At 44.9% G+C, this 27,065-nt stretch overlaps 1 protein-coding gene and 1 non-coding gene across 2 annotated transcripts in view; both read left to right on the forward strand.

Moving 5' to 3' along the window:
* Positions 1-2,568: 2,568 nt before the first annotated feature.
* On the forward strand, positions 2,569-2,642 carry TRNAI-AAU (transfer RNA isoleucine (anticodon AAU)). Its single transcript has one exon. It is a non-coding gene; the product is annotated as a tRNA-Ile (tRNA).
* Positions 2,643-3,682: 1,040 nt separating this feature from the next.
* CDCA8 (cell division cycle associated 8) overlaps positions 3,683-27,065 on the forward strand; it is a 114,770-nt gene continuing 91,387 nt past the window's right edge. The window contains exons 1-2 of the mRNA XM_068126630.2: positions 3,683-3,807; positions 22,170-22,303. Of these exons, the coding sequence (XP_067982731.1) occupies positions 22,189-22,303 (115 nt within the window). The 5' untranslated portion in view covers positions 3,683-3,807; positions 22,170-22,188. The remainder of the gene's footprint in view (positions 3,808-22,169; positions 22,304-27,065) is intronic.

Below are 27,065 nucleotides of genomic sequence, written 5' to 3' on the forward strand. Positions count from 1 at the left end.
CCTCAGGACCGACACGACGCGGGCGGCCGTGCCGGGCCCGAGGGAGGCGACCACGTGGCAGTACCTGGTCTCGTCCACCGTGATGCCTCGAAGTCGGAACTGGGCTTCTGCCTGCAGGAACCAGACTTCGGCTTGCATCTCCCAGAACTTGGGGAGTTTCATTTGGACCGCGTTGGTTGCCATTGCTGTGGTGGGTTCGGTTTGTCAGCGACGGCTGACCAGAACGTCGGAGGGTCACCAATGAAGTGCGGTGCTACGCGCGCTTACTTGTACAACAAGAATGAAGCGGACAACGTGGTAAGTTTAAGAGTCTTTATTATAAGAGCTCAACTGTAGCACTGGAGCGCTCCGGGCTGCGCGCCCGGTGTATATCCCGCAGCCACGCCTACCCCTCGGGCGTGGCCGCCGCCCACTTGGTGCGTGGAATGATGCCCTCATGCCAGTGAGCTTTCGTGGCCGCCACAATATCTCTTCTGAGGTTTAAAAAAAAAACAGTTTTAAAGCATTATACGTTTCAAACGATACATTTTATGAAACGAGGAACCCTAATACACACTTTGGTGGTTTTAAAATGACAGAATATGTCTTTATTAGAAAAAAAAAAATGAACATTGAAGACGATGCTGCAAAAAAAATACACCGCTCTGACGCATAACCACGAGTTTAAACTACATTTACAACAAATATTAAAAGTATTTTCATAACAAATGTTAAATATAGAATATATAGAAGATAATGTTAAAAAAAAAAAAGAGCCCTATCTTCCAATGGTAAAAAAAAATCCTTCAGAAAATTCCTGGATCGGGAATAATATCCTGAGCTTCACCAAAAACTAATCAATTCTTCCTTATCCCAAGGGCAATCATGCCACCAACTTTCATCCAAATCCGTTCAGAATTTTTCCAGATATCTTGTTCACAAACACACACACACACACGGACACGAGTGAATGCATTACTCCCGAGGGAGTAATGACGTGCATAGCCCGTGCCAAGAAATTGTGACGTAATATCAACAGGGTGTGTCGTATCATCATTGATGATGATACAGGTATGTGGAACATAATATTAATGGTAGTGGTAGCAGCGTGTTCTGTTAACGATTTTTGTTCAAAATGAACGAGCGAGGCGAGACCGCTCGACGAAGACCATGAAACCGTTACCAGTCCACACACAAACAAACAACCACGTCCTGCTAAAACCTTCATTCTTCACTCCTTTGTCTCCAATGCATGTGTAGGTGCCGTACCTGTGTAATTCTAATTTAAACGTAAATAATATAATGCACCCCACGCTTTCTGCTGCCACTAGGTTGATACGATAGGAAGGTTGGAATAATTTTATTATTTTGGTGTATTTTTAGCCGCGTCGCAGACGCTGCTCATCGAGTGCCCTCTGCTGTTGTTGTTGTTCTTCTTCTTCTTGTTCTTCTTGTTCTTCTTGTTCTTGCAGAGAAGACAAAACCTCAAAGCTCCACCCATTCTGGGAACCATAGCTCCACCCATTTTGGGAGAGGCTTCATATAAACAAATATCCACCATTTTATTAACTCGCATAGCTTTGAGGCCTGTTTTGTAGGCCCGTGGTGTCTTCCTCTCTCACACAGTTTTATTTCAAATCAAATTCGATATATCATTTCATTTTTCACAGTCGCTAACAGTTTTAGACTCGGTTGAAAAAAAACGGGAAGAAAATCCGATGAAAGTTGCCCTTTATAGAACGAAATGAATTCTCAAAGGCCTGTAACTTCAAGTCCATTGAGATTTTTTTTTTTTAAATCGCGGCATGCTCAGGCATACACCGCCCGAAATAACAGACGGGAAAATGCCGAGATATATATATTTTGTTTAAATCGCGGCATGCTCAGTCATACACCGCCCGAAATAACAGATGGGAAAATGCCAAGATATACTGTATATATATATATCTTTTAAATCGCGGCATGGTCAGTCATACACCGCCTGAAATAACAGACGGGAAAATGCCGAGATATATTTTCACTTTGCACAAAAATAACATCAAGTAATCGAATCAATAGGAATGTCCTGTGCCTATAACATCGACGTTATAGGCACAGCTGCATCTAGGCATTGTGTAACATCGACGCGGCTTTTGTTTTAATTAAAACTTTTTGTACTTGTTCTATAATAACAGCTCTTTTGGTGTTCGGAACAATAATATATTATCATAACCTTCCACGGCTATATGTTTTTTTAAAATATTCATCACGTGGTTTCAAAGAGCATAATTACCTCCGCCACCAAAGGTGGATGGATGGAGGTTATGTTTTCACTCCTGTCTGTCTGCCTGTCTGTCCGTTTGTGAACAAGATATCTCAACAAGTTGTGGATGGATTTGGATGAAACTTGATGTACAGGTTGTGTTTGTGACAAGGAAGAATCGATTCAATTTTGGTGAAGATCCGGATCCAGCGAGTAGAATTTTTTAGTCATTCTTCACCATTGAGTGATATGGCCCATCAGGTGGAGGGGAGGGTGGGGTACTCTCGACCGAGAGCCGATCTAGTTAAATAATGTATTTGATTTATTTTAAGGCTTTTTCATGGAATGGCCGGTTAGCTCAGTTGGTTAGAGCGTGGTGCTAATAACGCCAAGGTCGCGGGTTCGATCCCCGTACGGGCCATTTTTTTGTTTTTCTTTGGAAATCCCTACTTTTTAAATGCAGGAGTCATATTCTGCGGCGTGTTCCATCACCAATCAGCTTGATCGCGTTTGCCAAACCAGACATTCATTGTGAACGTTTTAAAATGGAGCGCTTAATCCACAACGTGGAATCGACTGGATTAGACCGCAACATTCCTTCACTAGACACTACGGCTCAATAAACCTTCAACGCGGGGTTTGGTCATTGGTGGAATGAGTGTTCCCAATTCTCGAGGAAATTTAACTTTATAAAATGGGTGCAATGTCCGTTAACATATGTGGAATAACATATGTGGAATAACATATGTGGAATAACATATGTGGAATAACATATGTGGAATAACATATGTGGAATAACATATGTGGAATAACATATGTGGAATAACATATGTAGAACATAACATATGTGGAATAACATAACATAACATGTGGAATAACATACCATATGTGGAACATATGTAGAACATAACATATGTGGAATAACATAACATAACATATGTGGAATAACATATGTGGAATAACATATGTGGAATAACATATGTGGAACATATGTAGAACATAACATATGTGGAATAACATAACATAACATATGTGGAATAACATAACATAACATATGTGGAATAACATAACATAACATATGTGGAATAACATAACATAACATATGTGGAATAACATAACATATGTGGAATGTCCGTTAACTTTTCGCTATTTTTTTTCAGTGTCATCCCTGCATGGAGAGAAAGTACTAACATACTCTTTGATAAAGGGATATATGAATAATGAATATCGCTCCGCTGGGATTGCGCAGTCTTCATTAGTCAAACAAGCTGATTGGTAGCTGAACACACCCTGGTGAAAGTCTCACGTGACCGGATGTAGAATATTTTTTATTTAAACACCATTTGTTACATATAATTAGACGTTTCCTCACATCATCTTCAAAATTACCTTCATAATGTACAGTGAGGAACAGAAAAACGATGTGATCATTTATTTAGCTATTTCCGGGATGATGAAGTATTTCCCGTTTGCGTTGCGTTTTTGAATTGGCGCCATTTTTCGTTTTCCTCCCATGGATGTTCGTACACACAGTGCCCAGTTTCTGATGTCCAGGTTTCTGGCGGTCGATTGAAAGTTCCACGAAGGTAAACTAATGATTGCATCTGCTTCCAATCGTTCGAATTTATTTCCTCTTTTTTTAAACTGTCATTTTTTTACTTTAAATTTTGAACTGGCGTCACCTGTGCGCCCTGTTTGTTCGGGCAGGAATTTGTAATTTGTTCATGTCGCCGGCGAAAGCTTGCCTACTCTTGGTGAAGGACACCGTGGGCGTGGTGTTGAAGGCTGTTCAAATGTTTGATTTTTTTTTTAACTCAACTGGACTACCGTCAAGTTGAGTTCATCACATACTGAACCATCCGTCGTCTGTCGTCCGTCGTCCGTTAACTTTTCGACGTTAACACTCCAGCGTCCACAAATATCAACCGATTCTGATCAAACTTGACATGAAGCATCCTTACCCCAAGGACCAGGTTGGTATTACATTTCAGCCCGATCCGTTGAAAAATGGCGGACCTAGGCGACCATTTTGTTTTTGGTCAGGAAAACGACGTTAACACTCGAGCGTCCACAAATATTAACAGATTTTGATCAAACTTAGAATGTTTAACCCTTACCACACAAGGTAGGTTGCTATTGCATTCCAACCCGATCCGTCACAAAATGGCCGCCTAAGCCGCCATATTGTTTTCGGCTCCGAAACGACGTTAAGACTTTTACGTCCACAAATATTTATGGATTTTGATCAAACTTGGTGTGTGAGACTCTGACCATACAAGGTAGGTTGCTAGCGCATGTCAACCCGATCTGTCACAAAATGGCCGCCATAGGCCGGCATATTTGTTTCAGCTCTTAAGAAAAGCACAAGAATTTAGGACTTTAAAGTTCAGTTGAGTTCTGCTTCCCTGGAAGCTCTAGTTTATTATAAAAAAGGCAGGCTACGGTGCTGGTCTTAAAAGTATCTTTAACGTCCAGCAACTAATGCTGGCAGATCGGAGATAATCATTTATGGCGCACCACGCACATCATAATGTTACTCTGCCAATTCGCTTTCATTTTTTTTTTTTTTTTTTTTTTTGTATACAAGATCGAGGCTCGTGAAAGAGCGAACATTTATCACACAGAAAGACAAACCGACAAACCGACACATAACCGACAAACCGACACATAGAACAAATAACATCGGGAGCGGTAGACAAGATGGGGAGAGAGGGGGAAGGACACAAACACAACATTTTAGAGCAGGAACCGAGAGACATGGAGACATCGAGAGATCTGTGGGAGGGAGAGGGCTTTGGGGGGGAGGCATGGGAAAGGGGGTGGGAGAGGCATAAAACATATGGACACTGCCAGGACTACCAGGAAAGAAGTTGGAATTACAAACAAGGTGGATCTGGGGTGAATTAGTGGGGGTAGAAAAGATCAAGGTTTTGGATGGGGGAAGATAAGAGATGGTGGTGAACAGCTGTTTTAAAGACCTGGAGGGAGGAGTGGGATTGAAGGGAGTGTGGGAGTTTGTTCCAGAGGCGGGAGAAAAGAGGAATGAAGGAGTGAAGGTGAGCAGAGAGCCGAGATTTCGGCAGTTTAACCATCAGAGGCTTGCTGGCAGATCTTGTGCGACCTGTAGGAATATTTGGGGGACAGAGCACAGAGAGAGCTGGGGGAGCAAGGCCGGAGAGGAGTCGGTAGAAGACGGAAAGACCACCAACCTGCCTGCGGTGAGTGAGTGAGAGGCCCTTGGAGTTAGCTTCATCACGGGAGATTCCAATGATTCTGAATGCTTTGCTTTCAACAGCGTGAAGACGAGCTAGGTGTGAGGCAGGAGCACCAGCCCAGAGGGGAGAGCAGTATTCCATTGAGCTGCGGATGAAAGCCTTGTACGTGGTGAGGAGCTCAGGTGTGCCAAGGAAGGACTTCGCACGACGGAGGATGCCCAGTCGGCGACTGGCTTTGCAGGCCAGCTTGGAAATGTGGTTTTCCCAAGAAAGATCATGGCAGATAGTGAGACCCAAAAGCTTCAGCGACAGAACTTCTTGGAGAGGATTGTTGAGAAAGTAGATGGGAGGGTTGGGTTGTCCAGTCGATCTTTTCGGAGAGACATAGTAAGAGTGTGAGATTTGTCAGGATTGAAAGACATGTTCCACTTGTTTGACCAGTCTGTGATTTTGTCCAGGTCTTCAGAGAGTGAGGAGGCTGCAGACTGCCGATCTGAGGGAAGAGGAATGGAGCGGATTACAGTTACGGACAGTAAAATTACAGTTCAGTACTTCGTGTAACCCCCACGAGCATTCAGGAGAGCACGTACACGTTGAGGCATGCTGTTCACGAGATTTGCCAAGGTTTGCACAGGAATCGCTTGCCATGCAGTGACAATAGCCTGCTGCAATTCACGCACAGAGGTCGGCCGCTGGTCCAAGTGGTTGGTCTACCTCTATAGTGGTTGGTCAAGTGGTCCAAGTGGTCCAAGTCCTTGTGGTCCAAGTCCTCTATAGTGGTCCAAGTGGTTGGTCTTGTCTACCTCTCCGCTGGTCCAATTTGATACCGAAGTCATGTTGATATCGGGTCAAACTAGAACGGTACTCAGGGAGCAAACCTCCACCTGGTTGGCCATATCACTCGATGGTGACGAATCACATAAAAAAATATACGAGCCGGATCGGGATCTTCACCAAAATCGAATCGATTCTTCCTTGTCACAAACACAACCGGTCCAACACGTTTCGTCCAAATCCATCCACAACTTTTTGAGAAATCCTGCTGTGTATAGTTTTTGGCCCGATCTCCCAATGGTGAAGTAATCACTTTAAAATTAAATAAACCTCGTATCCGAATCCATATTCAGATCTTCACCAGAATCGAATCGTTCTGATCACACACCCAACCTGTCCAATAAGTTTCGTCCAATCCGTCCACAACTTTTTGAGATATCCTGATATGTATCGTTTTGGCCCTATCTGCAAATAGTGAAGAATCACTTTTAAAATTATAGTAGCCGGATCCGAATCCGGATCTTCACCAAAATCTATTAATTTCGTCCTTGTCACATACGCTACATCTCTGCCAAATTGCGTCCGAATCCGTCCACAACCTTTTGAGATATTTTGTTCACAAACAAGCAAACGGACAGACACAGACAGGGGTGAAAACATAACCTCCATCCACCTTTGGTGGCGGAGGTAACAATGGAGACAGATATCACGCATAAAACGGGAGCAGGGTGTGCCAGATGACAGGTAACATTTGATTTCTAGTTGACATCTTGTTTCATATTGCTGTGCAGTATTTCTCACATCTATTCTTTTCCCATTTGGCATACATGTCATGTTTTGAAAAATGTATAGTTCTATTGCAGCAGCTCCGTTTCCCATTTGCCATTTTTTTGCGCGAGTCATTCACGAACCGGCTGTCAATGCTTGACGTTCGACTGAAGGTCGCGCAAAAATGTTGAATTTATTGGTTCTATGGTTTTCATGTGATATATATATATATATATATTGTTATTGTTATTGTTATGGTTTTCCGCCGCCCTTCCTACCCTTACCAAGGGGAGATTAAGCCCCTTGTTCTTTCTGGGCCGGCGTAAACGAGACTTGAATGCCCCTCCCAGGCAAACGCAACGCAGGGTTTCGGGACAAGTCTTGCACGTACCTAAATACCTGTGCCACCGCGGAAGCGGGGAATCGAGCCTCGCACGAGCCACGTGTAATTTGGGTACACCGAGCGGATTGCGTACCACGTGGTCCGTGCAGTTACCGTTGGTATTGGGACCCGATTCGAGCGGTTCTATTCGTACCACGCTTAGTCAATGATGGAAAACACGAGACGGTCGAATAAAGGAAGAACACGATTTAATTATTATTTACACTTATATGTACAATGATTCGGTAGAAGAAGAGACCCAGGGCAGTCTTAAGCAGTCTTATATTAAAGCCCAGACACGGGCCCGATCGCACTCACAAAGGGGAAATGCAGGTAGGATGATGTTCACGCGCTGCCTTGGTTGTCCAGGAACGGCCTGCCTGGTGTGGCTCTCCACAGTCACAGCACGTCCCGCGATGAAGGCAAGCAGGCGGTGGAAGGGATCCTTGTAGCGCGTCTCTCACCGGCTTGGCGGTTTTCCACAGCGCGTTTAGTTACCAGTGCGCTATCACTCGCGTAACCCAACAGAGGCTCGGCCTCAAGCTCAACCGAGCGTCCAATTTGGGTAGAGCGCTTATAACTTAGTTCATGCGCGTCTTCTCTCTTGTACAACACTCAACTCTCACAGAACTTAGTTAAGCGCCTCCCTTCACAGAACTGCTGTGGGGGTTTCGCGCAACGGGTTTTATTGCCACGCCCTTAGCCCTCTCGAATGTTCCAACCACACCCTGTGACGCAGTGCCGCAGCCACTCCCTTTGAGCCCTGATTGGCGGCTCGCGCTTACCGTCAGCTTCTCCGCCGCCCTCATTCGGTCTTGCCTCGATTTGCCAGGCCTGCCTCGTGTTAATTCGCGCCAAAAGCCAAAGGCAGCATAAGGAGGCAATAGAGGCGGCACAAGGCAATAGAGGCGGCACAAGGCAATAGAGGCGGCACAAGGCAATAGAGGCGGCACAAGGCAATAGAGGCGGCACAAGGCAATAGAGGCGGCACAAGGCAAAAGAGGACCAACTCTCATTATTCTACTCAACGCAAAACTAACACAGGAAAAGGACTATGCTCACACATACTAAGAAATAATTGAACTATCGCGAGGCTACGTGTTGTTGTGACTAAACTATGAGGGGGAAATTTAACCTTTATTGTACAAACTCAAAACTGCAACAATATATATATATATATACACACACACACACACACACACACCCACACTATTCCATGTGACTGTTGTGGAAAATGCACAGGCGAGACCAGAAGAACCTTTGGACTTGACCAACCGGAAATTACCTGCACATCAAGGTAGAAGTAAGGCCTTGATGTTTACTGTCCCAGGCTTCAGGACTTGCTTATGTAAATTGGGGACATGTAGTATGGAGTTGGGGGCGGGTGAGAGTGATGACATGGCCGGTGAGGGGGGTTGGAATGTGTGCCACAGAGTCTTGTGGGTGGCGTTTGTTTTTGTATTGTGGTTATGTGTTTTTATGTGGTCGTGGAGAATGGAAATATGAGTGAGTGGTAATTATTGAGAGTTTTGAAATGTGCTTTTGAAAATGCAATGGTAAAATGTGAAGCGGGGATTTCACAATGGCAGGCCATGGCAACCTTTTGTGTACCATCTATAGAAATGTATTGAGAATGGAATGGCAGCGGGGGAGGAAATGTGTTTTGGGGATTTTGTGGGTGGGGAAGGTGTGTGTGTGTCCGCAGGTACAGATCAAGCTCTGAGGAGCGATGCCTGTGCCCCCCCCCCCCCTCTGCGGCAATTTACCCCTGGCAGCCAGTGGTATCTGGAAATTGGAGCTCGTCGGTGGAGGGTCTGGTTGTGTGCCTTGGGGTAAGGGAGACTCCCGGCGACCCGTGTAGCTGCGCTGAAGCAGGAGGCCACGGGGCCTGTTGTGTGGAGACCCCCACCGGCGGGGTAACGGCGGAAAGGGCTGTTCGGCTATCACGGGGCCAAGAGGTAAAGGGGGGGGGGGGGGGGCAATGAACTTGTAAGTCGGTTGACTTGTGTTTGGGACTGCGGCCACCACAGCCTGAAGCGCCCCACCATCTTACTTGTGTGGTACCTCCCTGCTGCCTAGTTGAGAAATGAACGCAAACGAATGACATCAATGCCATGGTCCTGCAGGGGTGGTGTAATAAGTATGTGCTTGGTAATGATTTAAAGTGTTGTGATGACTTATGGAATGTGTATGAATGGTTAAGGGGTTGTGTTGTATGAATGAGGGCGAAATCCACCGAGCCATGTCACTCACCTGGAACACCTGGACAGGGCCCGTGGAAATTTAAGGATGCATTGGGATGGCCCCACAGGTAAGGTTGCGTCTTGTGGCATCCACCGGGGGACGCGGTTTGTAGACTGGGGTATGTACAAATGTTTTATAGAGTTCTGAATTTTTGTAAGTTTGGTTAAGTATCCCTGTGTGTCGTAAGAGGCGACTAAAAGGGTTGGCGTCAGGAAGGGCATCCGGCCATAAAAACATTGCCTCAAAAAGAGAACCCAAATGTACCCATTACTTATTGCATTTTTTTGTTGTGCCTGTCTTGTATGTTTATTTGTCTGTGGGGATCGGATAACCCCCCACCCCCCACCCCACGTGTGCGTGTGTGTGTGCGCGCATATAAGACCATGGAACTCGGTTTCCCTCACGTGCTAAAGAGATAACACCGCCATAGCTTTGGGTAAACGCCTCGGAGGTTAAGGTCTTCAATAGAGGGTAGACACATGACAACTGGTGTCAGGTAGTGCGATTCAAACCCGGTGGAAACTGTGTGTCCGAGGGTTGCGAGGTCGACACCCGCTGAGGGCAAATTGTGCTCAGCTTTTGGAATCGAAATTTTTAACTGTCGCCTTTCTCTCGCCGAGGGGGAGATTATCGTAGTGAACGGGGTGTCCAAATTTATAGTTAATTGGTGTCCGGAAAGAGCGCAAGGCACGTCACTAAATTTTAAATTTTTTTTTTCCCCTCTGAGGTAAAGTACGCGGGAACTGCCGGCTAGCACGTAATGGCGAGCACGAATGAGATGGCTGAGCAGATGGAGGGTCCCGGAGAGCAAGGAAGCAGGCCCGGGATATAGGGTTTTGAGAATTGGATTGGAACCTCCCCCATTCCTGAGCGATCGAACGAGGAGGCAGGTCTGATGGATTTCCAGGCTTGGAAGTGGGTTTGTCAGGAATGAACCATTGGAAAACAAAATAGAGGGAATGAATGACAAAATCAATGCTCAAACCAACAAAATTAATGGTTTAAAGGGGGAAATGAAAGGGGATATTAATAAAAATGGGGAACAGATGGGAGAAATGAATGCCAAAATTGATGGATTGAAAGGAGAATTGGAAAATAAAATTGATGGATGAGAGGGAAAGGTAGAAGGAATGAACGAATGAATGGGTGAACAAGGGAATGAAATAAGGGAGATAAATGAACAATTAGAAGGGAAAATTGAGGGAATAACACAGGAACTGGGGGAACGAATTGAAGGCATCTCTATGCATCATAACTTATCATCGTCATAAGCCATCATAACTTATCCGAAGAATGGAATTGCAAATTATGGACAGACTTGGGGAATTCGAGACAAAATTGGAGGCTAAATTTGGGGGAATGGAGAAAGAATTGGCAGCGGAATTTGAATAAATACGGGAGGAAATGGCATTAAAATAGAAGAGGGTACAACCCAGGCTGTCCAAATGGGGGAAAATTTTGATGAAAAAATTGGAGCAACCAATATAAGAATTGATAAAGTCAATGAGGACCTGGAAGGCTACCGGGCCTTTGTGGATGCAAGAATGCGGCAACAGGTAGAGGAATGGGGGTTGGTTAGACAGCAGGGGGCTGAATTGGCTGAAGAGATAAATGGGTTGGAAGCCCACGTAACGGAGCAAGAGCGGGTGTTTGTTAATAAAGGCCTGTCGGGGCCGCAATTGACTGATGAAAGGGTGAGTGATCTGATGCAGGAGCAGCTGGAGACCTGGGACAGTACCATCAAAGGAGAGGTTGCTCGGGTCCAACAGAGTCTGTGAGACGAGTCCGTTAGGCATCTCCAGGACGAGATTAAGGTGACCTAGGGGACCCTCACCACAAGCCACATTTGGGCACCAGAGGCTCCAAAGCTGAATACCCAGCTGGGGGGGGGGGGGGAGGGGGAGGGGTTGTTTTGGCCCATGGCTGGATTCGGACAGAGAGGAGTCAGGGAATAGAGTCTCTGGAAAAGCAATCCCCCTTGTACATTTTGACGGGTCAGGGAGTCTAGAGGCTTTCCTGACACAATTTGAATGCATGTCGTAGCTTAATGGTTGGGGAGAGCGGGAGCGCATGGGGAATCTGGTGGCAACACTGCGGGGGCCAGCCGCAGACATTTTAAACGTTGTCCCAGAGGGAATATTGACCAGTAGGGGCATCTGCGACGCCTTGGACCATAGGTTTGGGACGGGTGCAAGGTGCGACCTTGTCCGGGCGAATTGTGGTCCGGGCGAAACTGCATCGTAAATTAAAACCTAATGAAACGTTGTAGGAGCAGGCCGAGGATATTTACCAATCTGTGAGGATTGCGTACAGGGACCTACCAGCACAGGCATGGGCCACGCTGGCGATAGAAAAATTAATGGCGGCTCTTCCTGACCCCGAGGTTCGGAATCTGGTGGAGTTGCAGGACCCGGCCACTGTGCACCGAGCAGCGGAGTGCGTGGCGAGACTGACCTTTTTGAGGAGGTCGAACCGCGCATCAGAGAGGGCACCTGTGACGATACGGCAGGTAGAGGTATGGGATCAGGAAGAGAATCCAAAAGAATCGGCCATTGCCCGAATGCTATGGGGAATCAGCCGCCAGCTGTCAAGTTGACCAGGGGGGAATTTGCAGGGGGTGAGTTACAGCGGTGTGGTCCGGGTTTGCCATCAGGACGGCCTGATTCTCGTCAGTTTGGCCCGGGAGTAGGGGGTGCTCTCTCTGCCTGTGTACCAGAGGGGTCCATTTATGGGGACTTGTATTAGGTGTGGGAGAAGAGGGCACATAAAATGGCATTGTCAGCAACCACCTGGGCCACAAACTCATAACAGGCTTCACAGCTGAGAGAGGAGAGGACCTCCTGAAGGACCACAGGGGGAGGGTCACTGCCTAGGCCTGGGCCTGGAGCCATTGAGTGTTGGGAAACTAGAACGAGCGGCGCATACGGGGCCATACTCGGCTGGCAAATGTGTGGAGAAGTGCCCTTCTTTGGTGGAAGTAGTGAATTGCGGAAAAGTTGACGGGTAATTTGAGGGTTAGATGAAAAGTTAAAGGGGAATTTTGTGAAGCCATGGTGGACATTGGGGACAGTGACCCCATTATTGATCCGAGTGTGTTCGACCAAAGTGTTGGAGGCTGGGACAAACTTGATAGATAAGCAGGACACGGCCTTCAACTGGCTACGGTGGTGACGGCTCCAATATTGGGCCGCGGATTGTAGGAATGGAGTTTCGTGCAGTCTGGGGATCAATGTGGTGGTGTGGGTGGCCGAGGTGTGCGGACAGTGTCTTCTAGAATTGAGTCTCCTGGTTGAACATGGCTGTCAACTTCACCTTTGGAGAGGTCACGTGGTTGGGCCCTGGGGGCTGCATTTGGTCAGATTGGGAGATGAGATGAGATGAGGTGCAGGGTGCGTGATGGGGATGCCACGCACTGTGACCGTGCGCCCTAGGTCTGAGGCCTTGGGAATGGCTGAGTTGGCAGCAGGTGCTCACCACATTGGCCAGCTTGGGTTAGTGGAGCCGTGGTCCTCACAGGGGGCCGAAGGATGGATGGTGGTCGCGCCCTGAGCCATGTTGGCGTTTCAGCTGCTCAACTTATCAGATAGCCCTCACACGATAGAGGGGCGGAGCTGTCATAACCAAGTGTAGTAGTTGCTGTACTAAAGATCACCGGAGGAGGCGGACCCACATGCTTGCCATTACAGCAGAAATTTGGGGAAATTGATTGGCGTCATGGGATAAATTGTGAATTAGGCACGGTGGATTGCACTCTTGGACCCGACCAACCTGCGACGACCTGCAATTAAGGTAAGGTGCTTTGATGTTTACTGTCCCAGGTGTTTGGCACTTGCTCACAAATTGGGACATGAGTAATTTGAAGTGGGGGTGGGCGAGAGTGACGACATGGTCGGTGAGTGGATCGGGTTGTGTGACAAAGTGTCTTGTGGTTGGCGTTTGTTATATGTGTACTCGGTTTTGTGTTTTTGTGTTGTCATGAGGAAAGTTGAGCTGTGATGGGAGAGTGAATGTGGGGAATTCGCATGCACGCAGGCCATGGCAGTGTAGGAACACAATGACATGTAATTTTGCACTGCAGTGTTTGAGAATTAAATGGCAGCGTGGGAGGGAATGTCATTTTGGATTTTGTGTGTGTGTGTGTGTGTGTGTGTGTGTGTGTGTGTGTGTGTGTGTGTGTGTGTGTGTGTGTGTGTGTGTGTGTGTGTGTGTGTGTGTGTGTGTGTGTGTGTGTGTGTGTGTGTGTGTGTGTGTGCGTGCGTGCGTGCGTGCGTGCGTGCGTGCGTGCGTGCGTGCGTGCGTCCGGATCAGGATCAAGCTCTGGAGGAGCAGTGACTGCAGGCCCCCGCTGAGTTAATTTGTCCCTGGCACCCAGTGGTGTCGGGAATTGGAAATCCGTTGGAGGGGGATTTGTTGGGTGGCCAGTGGGTATGAAGACCGCTGGCAAACCCGGAAGAGGTTATGAGAGCCTGAGGCCAAAGGAGCCTGGATGTTGCGGAGACCATCCTCGGCGGGACGTACAGATAAGGAGCTGTTTGGCTGTCGGGCCGAGAGTTGAAAGGCGGGTGACTCTTTTTTTTTTGGACTGCGGGCACCATAGCCTGAAGTGCCCCCACCATCTGGTTGTACGGTACACACCTATATGTAATGACATCTAAGCCATGGTCTTGCAGGGGGGTTGGAATGGTGTTTTTGATTATTGGGGTTTATGTGTGTGAATGTGTGGGGGAAGATCCACTGATCCATGTCACTAACCTGTGCCAGACGGACAGGGCCCGTGGAAATTAGGGTAAATTGGGATGGCTCCGCAGGTAGCATTGGGCATTGTGGCATCCACCGGGGAACGTGGTCTTTAGAAGGGGGTTGGACAAACGTTCTTGCATTTTAATAAGTTGCATGATTAAAAGAGTTTTTATGTGTTTGACATTTTTCTTCCCGCCCCTGGAGTTAGGAGCGAGGAATCAACGGTGTAAATAGTTGAATGGTTGCTTAAGGGGTGTAGAATGTTAGCTATAGCTCGCTTCCCACAGACCCTCCTAATTTATTTCATAGGCCAATTAATTGCGAGTCGGTAAGTGTTAAGGCTACAACAGTAACGCCTGCATTGAACCTTGCAGGAGCTATGGTTCCGGGGGAGTGAGAGGAGGGGGCTGTTACGTTTGTGGGTTTAAATCAAGAAATACCTTAAAGAAAGTTCAGAATCGTATAAATTAGCATGCTCCGAGTGGTGCGAAGAAGAATAACCCACCTCGATGTATCTAAGTAGTGTCGAATGTCCGGATAAGATCGTATACGTGTCTCCATACGAGGAGGTGCACACCAGTGTGTAATTGCCCTGTGATTTTTTCCCTTTGTTATTGCATCAAAAAGGGCCGCTATTACAATAACAACAACGATCGCACTGTAAATGGACACATTCGCTCACCATGCCGCCAGGTCCGACATCCAAACATTCTCGAAGAGAGATTACACTCCGCCCCCCCCCCCACCCCCCTGACGAATCCTAACATTGAGGCCATGCCCCGACCTTCGTGATGGAGTAGCTCTCGGTGATTGGACAGAGAGCGTGACGTCATCTTGGAACATTCGAGAGTGAAGGAAAAGAGAAGCAATCGCACCATTTTGTCTCTCTCTCTGTCCTGGCGCTGGTTGGAGGTCGTCGCATTTCTGGCTTGGTCGTGGGCATGTGGTCTTTAGTTGGTGTGTGCTCTTGGGAAAGGGCTGGTGATAAACAGCAGTTCGGAACAGTCGGAACTACAAGGCACAGGATCGAAGTCTGCGGTGGACTGGGCCTGTGTCGTGTTTCCTGGGCCCGTGTCGGACGTCGAAGAGCGCAACTCTGCGTTAGAAGAAATTTTACTTTCCTTGTATTGTGGATTTTGCTGTCCCGTCTGTTTTTGTGGGTTCGGATTAACCCCTGCGTGTGTTCCGATCAGATAAGTCCTCGAACCTTCCCGCACACGCGGAAAGATAATACCGCCAAGTTTGGTATAAGCCTGGGAGTAAAGGTCGTTTAGGTGATTCGTACTCTTGGGGTCTTTACCCTGGGGACACGACTAAACACAACACGGACACGGTCACGACACAACAGCAGTGGGCTGTTGATGCGTAATCAATGGAGGTCCGTGGTTCAAGCCCCGTATTGTCAGAATTTTTTCACACTTAGCCCCTCACAGGAATTTGATTCCTGTTTATTATATATATATATATATATATATATATATATATATATATATATATATATATATATATATATACATATACAGTATATATATACATACATACATACATACATACATACATACATATATATGTATATACATATATATATACATACATACACGTTACTATGCGATTTCATACCATCAGTGGTGAACCGCCATAAAGGTATCCCATCCAGCTATGCTGTACCTTAATGGGAGCGATAAGTACCGTCTGCCACACGGCACATATTATCTCTGGTATCCACTCATTATATGGAATCGCCTGGATGCAGCCGGGAGCAACCAATCCAAACATAATTTCAGTTCTCCAGCTTTCAATGAGCGCACGTAATGACGTCACTGCCATGTACGTACGCTCTGCCTGCCAAGCTCTCAAGAGAACCCTCCGACAGCATAATTTTTGATCTTAGTTCAGATACTGTCGTGTGTGTGTGTGTGTGTGTGTGTGTGTTTGCTTGTTTATACTATATAACACCAGCTTGTTTATACTATATATACAGACTTGGCATTTAATATGGAATAATTTTTTTGTGGGGGTGAACTTACCTTTCAAGATGACTTAGAACCAAAAGTTCATTGGAATTATGTTGAAATTATTCTAGATTTTGTTAATGTGGCCTTTAAAAGAAACAAAAACCACATTTGACATTTCGAAGCAAATAAATTGATCCTTGAAAGTGATGTAAACTGATATCGAACTCGATTCACGGACAGTACTGTGTTAAACTTCTGTACGTTTTCCAGAACTATCTCTTTATTTTGCACATTAGCCAAAAAAAATTTCAACAAAAACAAAAGCTAAATTATGACTGGGATTACGGACAGTAAAATTACAGTTCACTACTTCGTGTAACCCTCACGAGCATTCAGGATTGCACGTACACGTCGAGGCATGCTGTTCACGAGATTTGCCAAGGTTTGGACAGGAATCGATTGCCATGCAGTGACAATAGTCTGCTGCAATTCATGCACAGAGGTAGGCTGCTGATCCAAGTTGTCGATTTGACGCGTTAATTCTGCCCACAAGTTCTCTATCGGATTCATATCCGGGGACATGGCAGGCCACTCCATATGCTCTACACCACGGTCAGCAAGAAAGTGTTGGATCATGCGAGCACGATGAGGCCGTGCATTGTCATCTTGGAAGACAAAGTTTCCTCGAAAGGCTGCACGAGCAAATGGAAGCAATGTTTCTTCCAGAATGACACTGTACTTGAACTGGTTGAGGTTTCCATTCAGAACAACCAGGTCAGTTTTGCCCCCTGCATGAAAAGCAGCCCAAACGGTCACCCCACCACCTCCAACTTGGACTCTTGGCACAATACAATCTTCGTTGTGGGCTTCATGCACTTGTCTGCGCACTCGGACGCGGCCATCTTGACGATAGACCAGAAATCTAGACTCGTCACTGAAGGTCATGTGATTCCAGTGTCCTGGCTGCCATTGACGGTGCTCTCTGGCCCACTTCAATCGGCGCTGGCTGTGTTGTCTGGTCAGGCGTGGCTTTCTCAGGGGACGCCTGGCACGATAGCCTGCTTGAACCAGTCGTTGGTTGACTAGCCTTCTGGATACAGGCACATTTGTCACTTGCTGCCACTCAGCCCTAAGCTGATTAGCTGACTTGGTACCCATTGCAGACTAACCGGTGCAGCTGGCGAGCATCTCGACTTGTGGTTCTGCGTGGATGGCCTGGCCTCGGTATTGGAGTAGGGACACCCCTCTGAGCATTTCGTTTCAGGATCTTTGACACCTGACCTTGAGTGATGCCATACTGCCGAGCAATAGCACGCTGTTTCATGCCAGAATTTCGTAAAGCCACCACTCCATGACATACAGCATTGTCAAGTTGACGGACCATCTCCAGAGGAAGCGGCAATAACTTTTGTAGACGTGCAGCAGTTGTTTTCCACTAATACAGATTGCAACAACCCTTATATACCCGATTGTGAAGCCAATCGTCAAATGTACCTGTCCTTACATTTTGTCACGCCACCTGTGATATAATCCTGTTATTGACTTCTTGCTGCGAAAGACAATCAGTGACATGGTTCTTTCAACAAAGACATCACCGATGGGTAAAAGAAACTCACCAGATTGATATACTGAGTTCAGAAAGTAAACCCAAGTCAAGAAAAAAATATATTCCATATTAAATGCCAAGTCTGTATATACTAATATGGGCTTATTTTAGCTGAGGATAATGACTGTACCTGAGTTGCTGTGTTGTTGTCATGATTTACACCAATCATAATACAAACAATAATTATTTTGCACAAATGTATTTGCTGTGTTTGTGATATTACATTTTTTTAGGCAATTTAGGTTGAAGATTTAGGTTGAATGTTGTTGTTTTTTCAAGAAAGAACCCCTCAGCACATACATAGGGGAGGGGTAGATGCAGACTGGAAAATTGGGACGATTACACCTCACCACCAAGTAATTCAAAACACCTCACCACCAAGTAATTTAAAACACCTCACCACCAAGTAATTCAAAACACCTCACCACCAAGTAATTTAAAACACCTCACCAACAAGTAATTTAAAACACCTCACCACCAAGTAATTTAAAACACCTCACCACCAAGTAATTTAAAACACCTCACCACCAAGTAATTTAAAACACCTCACCACCAAGTAATTTAAAACTCCTCACCACCAAGTAATTTAAAACACCTCACAGCCATAAAACACGTAATTTAAAACACCTCACCACCAAGTAATTTAAAACACCTCACCACCAAGTAATTTAAAACCCCTCACCACCAAGTAATTTAAAACACTTCACCACCAAGTAATTTAAAACACCTCACCACCAAGTAATTCAAAACACCTCACCACCAAGTAATTCAAAACACCTCACCACCAAGTAATTCAAAACACCTCACCACCAAGTAATTCAAAACACCTCACCACCAAGTAATTCAAACACCTCACCACCAAGTAATTCAAAACACCTCACCACCAAGTAATTCAAAACACCTCACCACCAAGTAATTCAAAACACCTCACCACCAAGTAATTCAAAACACCTCACCACCAAGTAATTCAAAACACCTCACCACCAAGTAATTCAAAACACCTCACCACCAAGTAATTCAAAACACCTCACCACCAAGTAATTTAAAACACCTTACAGCCATAAAACATGTAATAACAACACCTCACCACCACGAAATTCAAAACACCTCACCACCAAGTAATTCAAAACACCTCACCACCAAGTAATTCAAAACACCTCACCACCAAGTAATTCAAAACACCTCACCACCGAGTAATTCAAAACACCTCACCCCCAAGTTATTCAAAACACCTCACCACCAAGTAATTCAAAACACCTCACAGCCATAAAACACGTAATAAAAACACCTCACCACCAAGTAATTCAAAACACCTCACCACCAAGTAATTCAAAACACCTCACCACCAAGTAATTCAAAACACCTCACCACCAAGTAATTCAAAACACCTCACCACCAAGTAATTCAAAACACCTCACCACCAAGTAATTCAAAACACCTCACCACCACATAATTAAAAACACGTCACCACCACGTAATTATAAATACCTCACCACCACGTAATTATAAATACCTCACCACCACGTAATTCAAAACACCTCACCACCAAGTAATTCAAAACACCTCACCACCAAGTAATTCAAAACACCTCACCACCAAGTAATTCAAAACACCTCACCACCAAGTAATTCAAAACACCTCACCACCAAGTAATTCAAAACACCTCACCACCAAGTAATTTAAAACACCTTACAGCCATAAAACATGTAATAACAACACCTCACCACCACGAAATTCAAAACACCTCACCACCAAGTAATTCAAAACACCTCACCACCAAGTAATTCAAAACACCTCACCACCAAGTAATTCAAAACACCTCACCACCGAGTAATTCAAAACACCTCACCCCCAAGTTATTCAAAACACCTCACCACCAAGTAATTCAAAACACCTCACAGCCATAAAACACGTAATAAAAACACCTCACCACCAAGTAATTCAAAACACCTCACCACCAAGTAATTCAAAACACCTCACCACCAAGTAATTCAAAACACCTCACCACCAAGTAATTCAAAACACCTCACCACCAAGTAATTCAAAACACCTCACCACCAAGTAATTCAAAACACCTCACCACCAAGTAATTCAAAACACCTCACCACCACATAATTAAAAACACGTCACCACCACGTAATTATAAATACCTCACCACCACGTAATTATAAATACCTCACCACCACGTAATTCAAAACACCTCACCACCATGTGATTTAAAAACGCCTCACCACCATGTCATTTAAAAACACCTCACCACCATGTCATTTAAAAACACCTCACCACCATGTGATTTAAAAACACCTCACCACCATGTGATTTAAAAACACCTCACCACCACGTCATTTAAAAACACCACCACGTCATTTAAAAACACCACCACGTCATTTAAAAACCACCACCACATCATTTAAAAACCACCACCACGTCATTTAAAAACCACCACCACGTCATTTAAAAACCACCACCACGTCATTTAAAAACCACCACCACGTCATTTAAAAACACCACCACCACGTCATTTAAAAACCACCACCACCACGTCATTTAAAAACACCACCACCACCACGTCATTTAAAAACACCACCACCACCACGTCATTTAAAAACACCACCACCACCACGTCATTTAAAAACACCACCACCACCACGTCATTTAAAAACACCACCACCACCACGTCATTTAAAAACACCACCACCACGTCATTTTAAAACACCACCACCACGTCATTTAAAAACACCACCACCACGTCATTTAAAAACACCACCACCACGTCATTTAAAAACACCACCACCACGTCATTTAAAAACACCACCACGTCATTTAAAAACACCACCACGTCATTTAAAAACACCACCACCACGTCATTTAAAAACACCACCACCACGTCATTTAAAAACACCACCACCACGTCATTTAAAAACCACCACCACGTCATTTAAAAACCACCACCACGTCATTTAAAAACACCACCACCACGTCATTTAAAAACACCACCACCACGTCATTTAAAAACACCACCACCACCACATAATTCAAAATACCTCACCACCACATGATTCAAAACCACCACAACGTTGTTAAAAACACTTCACAACCACAGAAACAAAAGTTTGAGGGAGTCGTTAAGTGACAACACAGACACTGCCCAGATGTGTAGTTTTATAGATAAATGACTGTTCCCGAGTTGCCGTTTTGTCATGGTTTAAACCAATCATAATTCAAACAATTATTTTGCACAAATTTATTTGTAATATACGTGATATCACATTTTATAAACAATTGAAGTTGAAAAAAACAAAATTCCCCAAAAAATTCAAAAAAAAAAATTGGAAAATCTTTCTAAAAAAATACTCTTAGGACATACCGACGGGAGACATATGTGCATTCCAGAAGTTTGGTACGATTTCACAAAAGTTTGAGAAAGTAGTTCAGTGACGAGACAACACAACACAGGACAGACGCTGCACAGATATATATATAGATATATATACACATCATAGGTTATGCCTCTGCTTGTCTGTCCCACACTCCTTGGAGTGAAAAAGACATTTGGCAAAAAGTTGCTTCAAAATATCAAAACCTACGTGAAAATTATATTTTTTTCCCAATCGTCCCAAAAACCTTCCCTGGTTGGTGTGCAAGACAACAGGCCACTGCTTTGATTGCTCCCGGGTTTTGTTTTTTTGTTTTTGTTTTTTTGCTGTTAAGAAATTCTTATTTTGGAATTTCACAATATTCTATATAGTATATTTAATAGGCTAATGCTGTTTGCCTGTTCCCCCCTGACACATTACATGGAAATGCTCCTCTGAGAGAATAAATTACGTAACGGTTGTTTCAAATTAAACCACACCGATGGGAAATTCCTAATTATTAAGTAAAAGTTGCTTCTAATTATTCCAGACCTTCGGGAAAATAATAATACCGCCTCAATTTATCTTTCTACCAGCACAAGAATAAAAGGCTTCCTTTTATTTTGTTTTTTTCTTTTATATTTTTAGCATGGGCTTCCAGCTAGTTACTTGTATAAATATATATTCATAGGCGTGGTATTTGGGGGTACAAATATAAATTCATCAAATCTTTTTGATTACTGCAGTTGGCTAGAAAGGGATACGACTCTATTGCAATTCGTGTCATTCCTGCATAAGCTGTTGTCATTTTTTAAAACCTGTTAATAAAGTGGACCAATCGTTTTTCTGTTAATAGTTGCAAGTATATGTAAAAGTAACCATTTTTGTTTGTTCTTTATTTGTATCAGAGGTGCCCAATCTATTGTCATGGCTCCAAAAAGAAGAGCAACAAGAAATTCTGTGCAAAAGACAATTGCAGCTCGCCAGAATGAGGAAGAGAAGAAGAAGTTCCAGATCTTCCTCAGAGATTTTAATGATCAAGGTGATTTTTGTTTTGAGTTGGAAATCTTTCTCTTTTTCCTTACATTACATTTACTAGGGCATGCCCGTACTATATATATATCTAAAATTATATCCCCCCCCCTCTATTTACATGAAATGGTTTGGTCCATGAAATGTTTTGGTCCATTCGCAACGCCAAAGCGAACGGCGAACGCTTTACATGAAATGGTTTGGTCCATGAAATGTTTTGGTTCATTCGCAACGCCAAAGCGAACGGCGAACGGCTTGCGAGTACAGTGACAATCCCCCCCCCCCCTCTATTTACATGAAATGGTTTTAATTAGTTTTAAAACATAGTTTAACGCCAACATATGGCATGCCCGTACCCATACTATCCGTAATGGCGCACGCTCTCACAGGAGCTCCGGAAGGTCGCATATCGCAGGAAAGCGAAAGAATCGCAAATTAGTTTTAATTAGTTTTAAAACATAGTTTAACGCCAACATAGCGCCAACATAGTTTGCCGACGGGAAATAAATGAATACGCTCTCAAATGTGCCATCCGAGGCAGAGTCTGTTCGCCACGTTCGGCACACGTGATAGCTCGCTGCTCTCTGATTGGTTGAATCGTTTTTTGGACATAGCTCGGTAACTACTTCTGCGATTAATTTAAAACCTTGAAAAGGCACATCCTCGGGTCCCCAGCAATATACCTGGCAAGTTTCAAGTACAGTGGTACCTCGGCTTACGAGTTTAATCCGTTCCATGACGGAGCTCGTAAGCCAAATCGCTCGTAAGTCAAAGCAAATTTTCCCATTCAAATGCATTGAAATGCTATTAATCCGTTCCAGCCTCAAAAAAAAAACACCAATTTTTTTTGTTAGGTGCTTTTAAATAACAAAAATGTACTTTATAAATAACAAATAATGTATAAACAAGCACGACCTCGTATATACTGTACATAATACAAGAGAATGTAAAGAAATAAACTGGTTTTATTAAGTGTACTGTATGTATTTACCTTGAAGATCAGACGAAGATGCTGGCAGAGGTGGAGGAGATACCTTTTGCCTTTTTCGCCACACTGTCCTCGCTTTCACTTGCCGGGCGTTTCACTAAAAACCTGTCCAACGAGGTTTGTTTCTTCCTCCCTTTCAAAATTTTTCGGAAATGAGTGAGGCAAGTGTCGTTACACAGCGCCAACGCACGACCTGTTGCAACTTTTTCAGGGTGTTTCTTTTGAACAAATTCTGAAATTTTCTCCCACATTCCCAACATTTCGACTCCCTCTCTCAGATCTCTCGATGTCTCCATGTCTCTCGGTCCCTGCTCTCAAATGTTGTGTTTGTGTCCTTCCCCCTCTCTCCCCATCTTGTCTACCGCTCCCTATGTTATATGTTTTATGTGTCGGTTTGTCTTTCTGTGTGATTAATGTTCGCTCTTTCACGAGCCTCGATATTGTATACAAAAAAAAAAAAAAAAAAAAAAAAAAAAAAAAAAAAAATCTCACTTGTCGCGATAACCTCCTCCGCCTCTGGCTCCTCCGCGTTTAGTTCCTGCAAAACCTCCGTATTCTGCTGCTGCTGTAGCTCCTTTAATTCCTCCGTTGTCAGTTCCTCATTGTGTTTCTCGACGAGGTCGTTAACGTCGTCTTCATCCACTTGCAGGCCCATGGACCTTCCGAGGGACACAATCTCCTCCACCACTAACACTTCCTCAGTAGCACTAACACTTTCGGACACAACCTCAGGCCACAGCTTCTTCCATGCAGAGTTTAAGGTCCTCCTTGTAACACCCTGCCAGGCCATGTCGATAATTCTGAGGCAGGCCACGATATTGTAGTGATCCTTCCAGAACTCTCGAAGGGTGAGGTTTGTGCTCTCCGTAACCTCAAAGCAGCGCCGGAACAGGTGCTTGGTGAAGAGCTTTTTGAAATTGGAAATCACCTGCTGGTCCATGGGCTGCAGGATAGGGGTGGTGTTGGGTGGAAGGTAGCGGACCTTAATGAATGCAAATTCTTCAAGGATGTCGTCTACGAGGTTTGGTGGGTGTGCGGGAGCATTGTCAAGGACGAGAAGGGCTTGCAGGGGTAGCTTATTCTCCAAAAGGTACTTCTTGATGCCAGGACCAATGACCAGGTTTACCCACTCCACAAATAACTGCCTGGTAACCCACGCCTTTGCGTTTGCTCTCCACATAACCTGCAGTTTTTCTTTAAGGATCTTATGAGACTTAAACGCTCTGGGGTTTTCAGAGTGATATACCAGTAGCGGCTTAATCTTGCAGTCGCCACTCGCATTCGCACACAGTGCAAGGGTTAACCGATCCTTCATGGGTTTGTGGCCTGGCATGCTCTTCTCCTCTGCCGTTATATACGTCCTCCTCGGCATCTTTTTCCAGAAGAGCCCTGTCTCGTCACAGTTGAAGATTTGCTGGGGGATGTATCCTTCCGCTTTTATCAGTTCGGCAAAAGTTATAATAAACTCTTCGGCTGCCTTCACATCCGAGCTTGCTGCCTCACCATGCCTGACGACGGAGTGAATGCCGGTCCTCTTCTTAAAATTATCAAACCATCCCCGACTGGCTTTGAATGACTCTTCCGATGCCTCGTCCGTTGATGTTCCCGCCGTCTGCTGCACCAAATCCCTGTAAATGTCTCGTGCCTTCTCACAAATGATGCTCTCGGTCATGGTATCTCCTGCGAGCTGCTTTTCCGTCAACCACACAAACAACAACTTCTCCATCTCTTCATGGACAGAGGTCCGTTGCTTTGAAATGGTCGTAACGCCCTTGGCTGGCGTTATAGCCTTTATCGACTCCTTCTGCTTCAAAATCGTACATATCGTCGAAGTAGTACGATCGTACTGCCTCGCCATGTCGACAACACGCATACCTCGCTCATGTTGTTCGACGATTGCGTGTTTCGTATCCAAACTCATCATCCTCTTCTTCCTCTCAGGCCCACCCTTGGCACTCACTTTCTTCGGACCCATGGTTGAAAACGCGAAATTTTACAGAAAAAACCACTTTCACAAACAAAACAGCAGCGATACACGGCAGAGATGCTTTCACGGCAAGATAACTGCGTGACCGGAACCGGAAGCCACAACCGGAAAATTCAAAAAAATAAATTTTTTGAGCTCGTACATCGGATCTCGGCTCGTATCCCAAAGCAACAAACCGCCCGAGCGACGGCTCGTATCTCGAAAAACTCGTACGTTGGGGCACTCGTAAGCCGAGGTACCACTGTATATCGGACCGGTAGTTGTCGAGAAACAGCGGTCACAGACAAACATACATACAAACATACAAACATACAAACATACAAACATACACACAGAGATTGCTGGAATTATAGATAGATATTGGCTAGCCGGATGGCCTGGAGGTACACGCACTAAGCTGTCTAGCATGCGTTCGAATCCTGGCCCACCTATAAACCTGGTGTTTTATAGGCAGGGTGATTCATCAGTGCATGTGTGTGCCGCTCCTCGGGTGAATGTTAAACTGGGCATCCCACCTGCCAGCTTTCGTTGCTGGACCTTAAAGCTCCCATGGTGTCCGCTGTGAAGAGTAGGCGAGTTATTGCCGACACCCTGGAACAAAATTCCAAATTCCTGCCCTAACTACTGCTGGGAAGATAAGGGCAAACTACCAAGTATAACCCTTGCCAAGAAACTTATAATTTTCTAACATTAGAAGGCATGGAAATTACTGCAATTGCCACAAACAGAACCGTTTGATATTAGTTTGCTTGCAGAGATTATTGTGAAAAGTTTTGCATCGATTTTGTATGAAAGTTATTTTATGTATCCATGTGATTGTTTCTATGTAAGCAGTGCCCCTGTTGGCAAGTCTGCAAACTCCATTAATACAGTTGTGGTTGTTGCCTGTCTGAATAACTCCAGAGGAACGGCGAGTTTCTAAAGACCACGGATCTCTTTTCGTACCTCCAACCTCGAGTTGGCTTCCGGTCCAAAGCCGTGTTACCGTTACCAGTGAGGTTAGTGTTACAAACGGGGAATCGTGTTGGCAGTCATGTGACATATCTTCATTGATTGGCTGAGCGGAACCAAGTCACGTGCTGCATTCTCATCTGAAGCCCATAATCTCTTGATTAACTAATCACCAGCTACCATATGCCGCCGTCAGGACGGACAGGATGAGTCAGGACACGAAAGAGTTTTAATTAGGTTTACTCTCCATGAAATGGAGAGTAACCTATTATATTACTGCTAGAGTTTTTCTTATTATTATTCTTCCGCCCTATTTTACACCTCCGAAAACTTCATAATTAAGTTTCTCAGCAACCGCTGGTCGGATTGACAGGAAATTTTCATCAAATGATCGGCTAGGCTCGTATAATTTTTTAATGCTAATTATGACGTCATAGGTCACGTGGTATGGGCGCCATCTTGTAAAACACCTTCAACTTTGCCCCTCTGTATCTCCGAAACGGCTCAATGGAAAAATTTGAGGAATGGCTCATTCTAAAGAACTCTGCAATGGGAACAAAAAACATGTTTATTGAGTATATCAAAAATGCTAACGTTAAGAGGTTAGAATTCGTCAAACACAATTTTTCTCCCCCGAAAATGGGATTTTTTTCCCAGATGCTTAGTTAAAAAAAACTCGGAATGCAAAAATTTTCGAAGTCATACGTCACATGGTTCGGCCGCCATCTTGTTTTCCGTGAAAAAACACAAAAACCCCTTTTTCTCCGCAACGGCTGAACGGATCGAGCCCAAACTTGGCATGCGTATTCGCATACCCATGACGAACAAAAAAGTCAGCGAGCACGA

The sequence above is a fragment of the Myxine glutinosa genome, chromosome 10 (genome assembly GCF_964187855.1).
Source record: "Myxine glutinosa chromosome 10, kmMyxGlut1.1, whole genome shotgun sequence".
NCBI classification, from domain to species: domain Eukaryota; kingdom Metazoa; phylum Chordata; class Myxini; order Myxiniformes; family Myxinidae; genus Myxine; species Myxine glutinosa.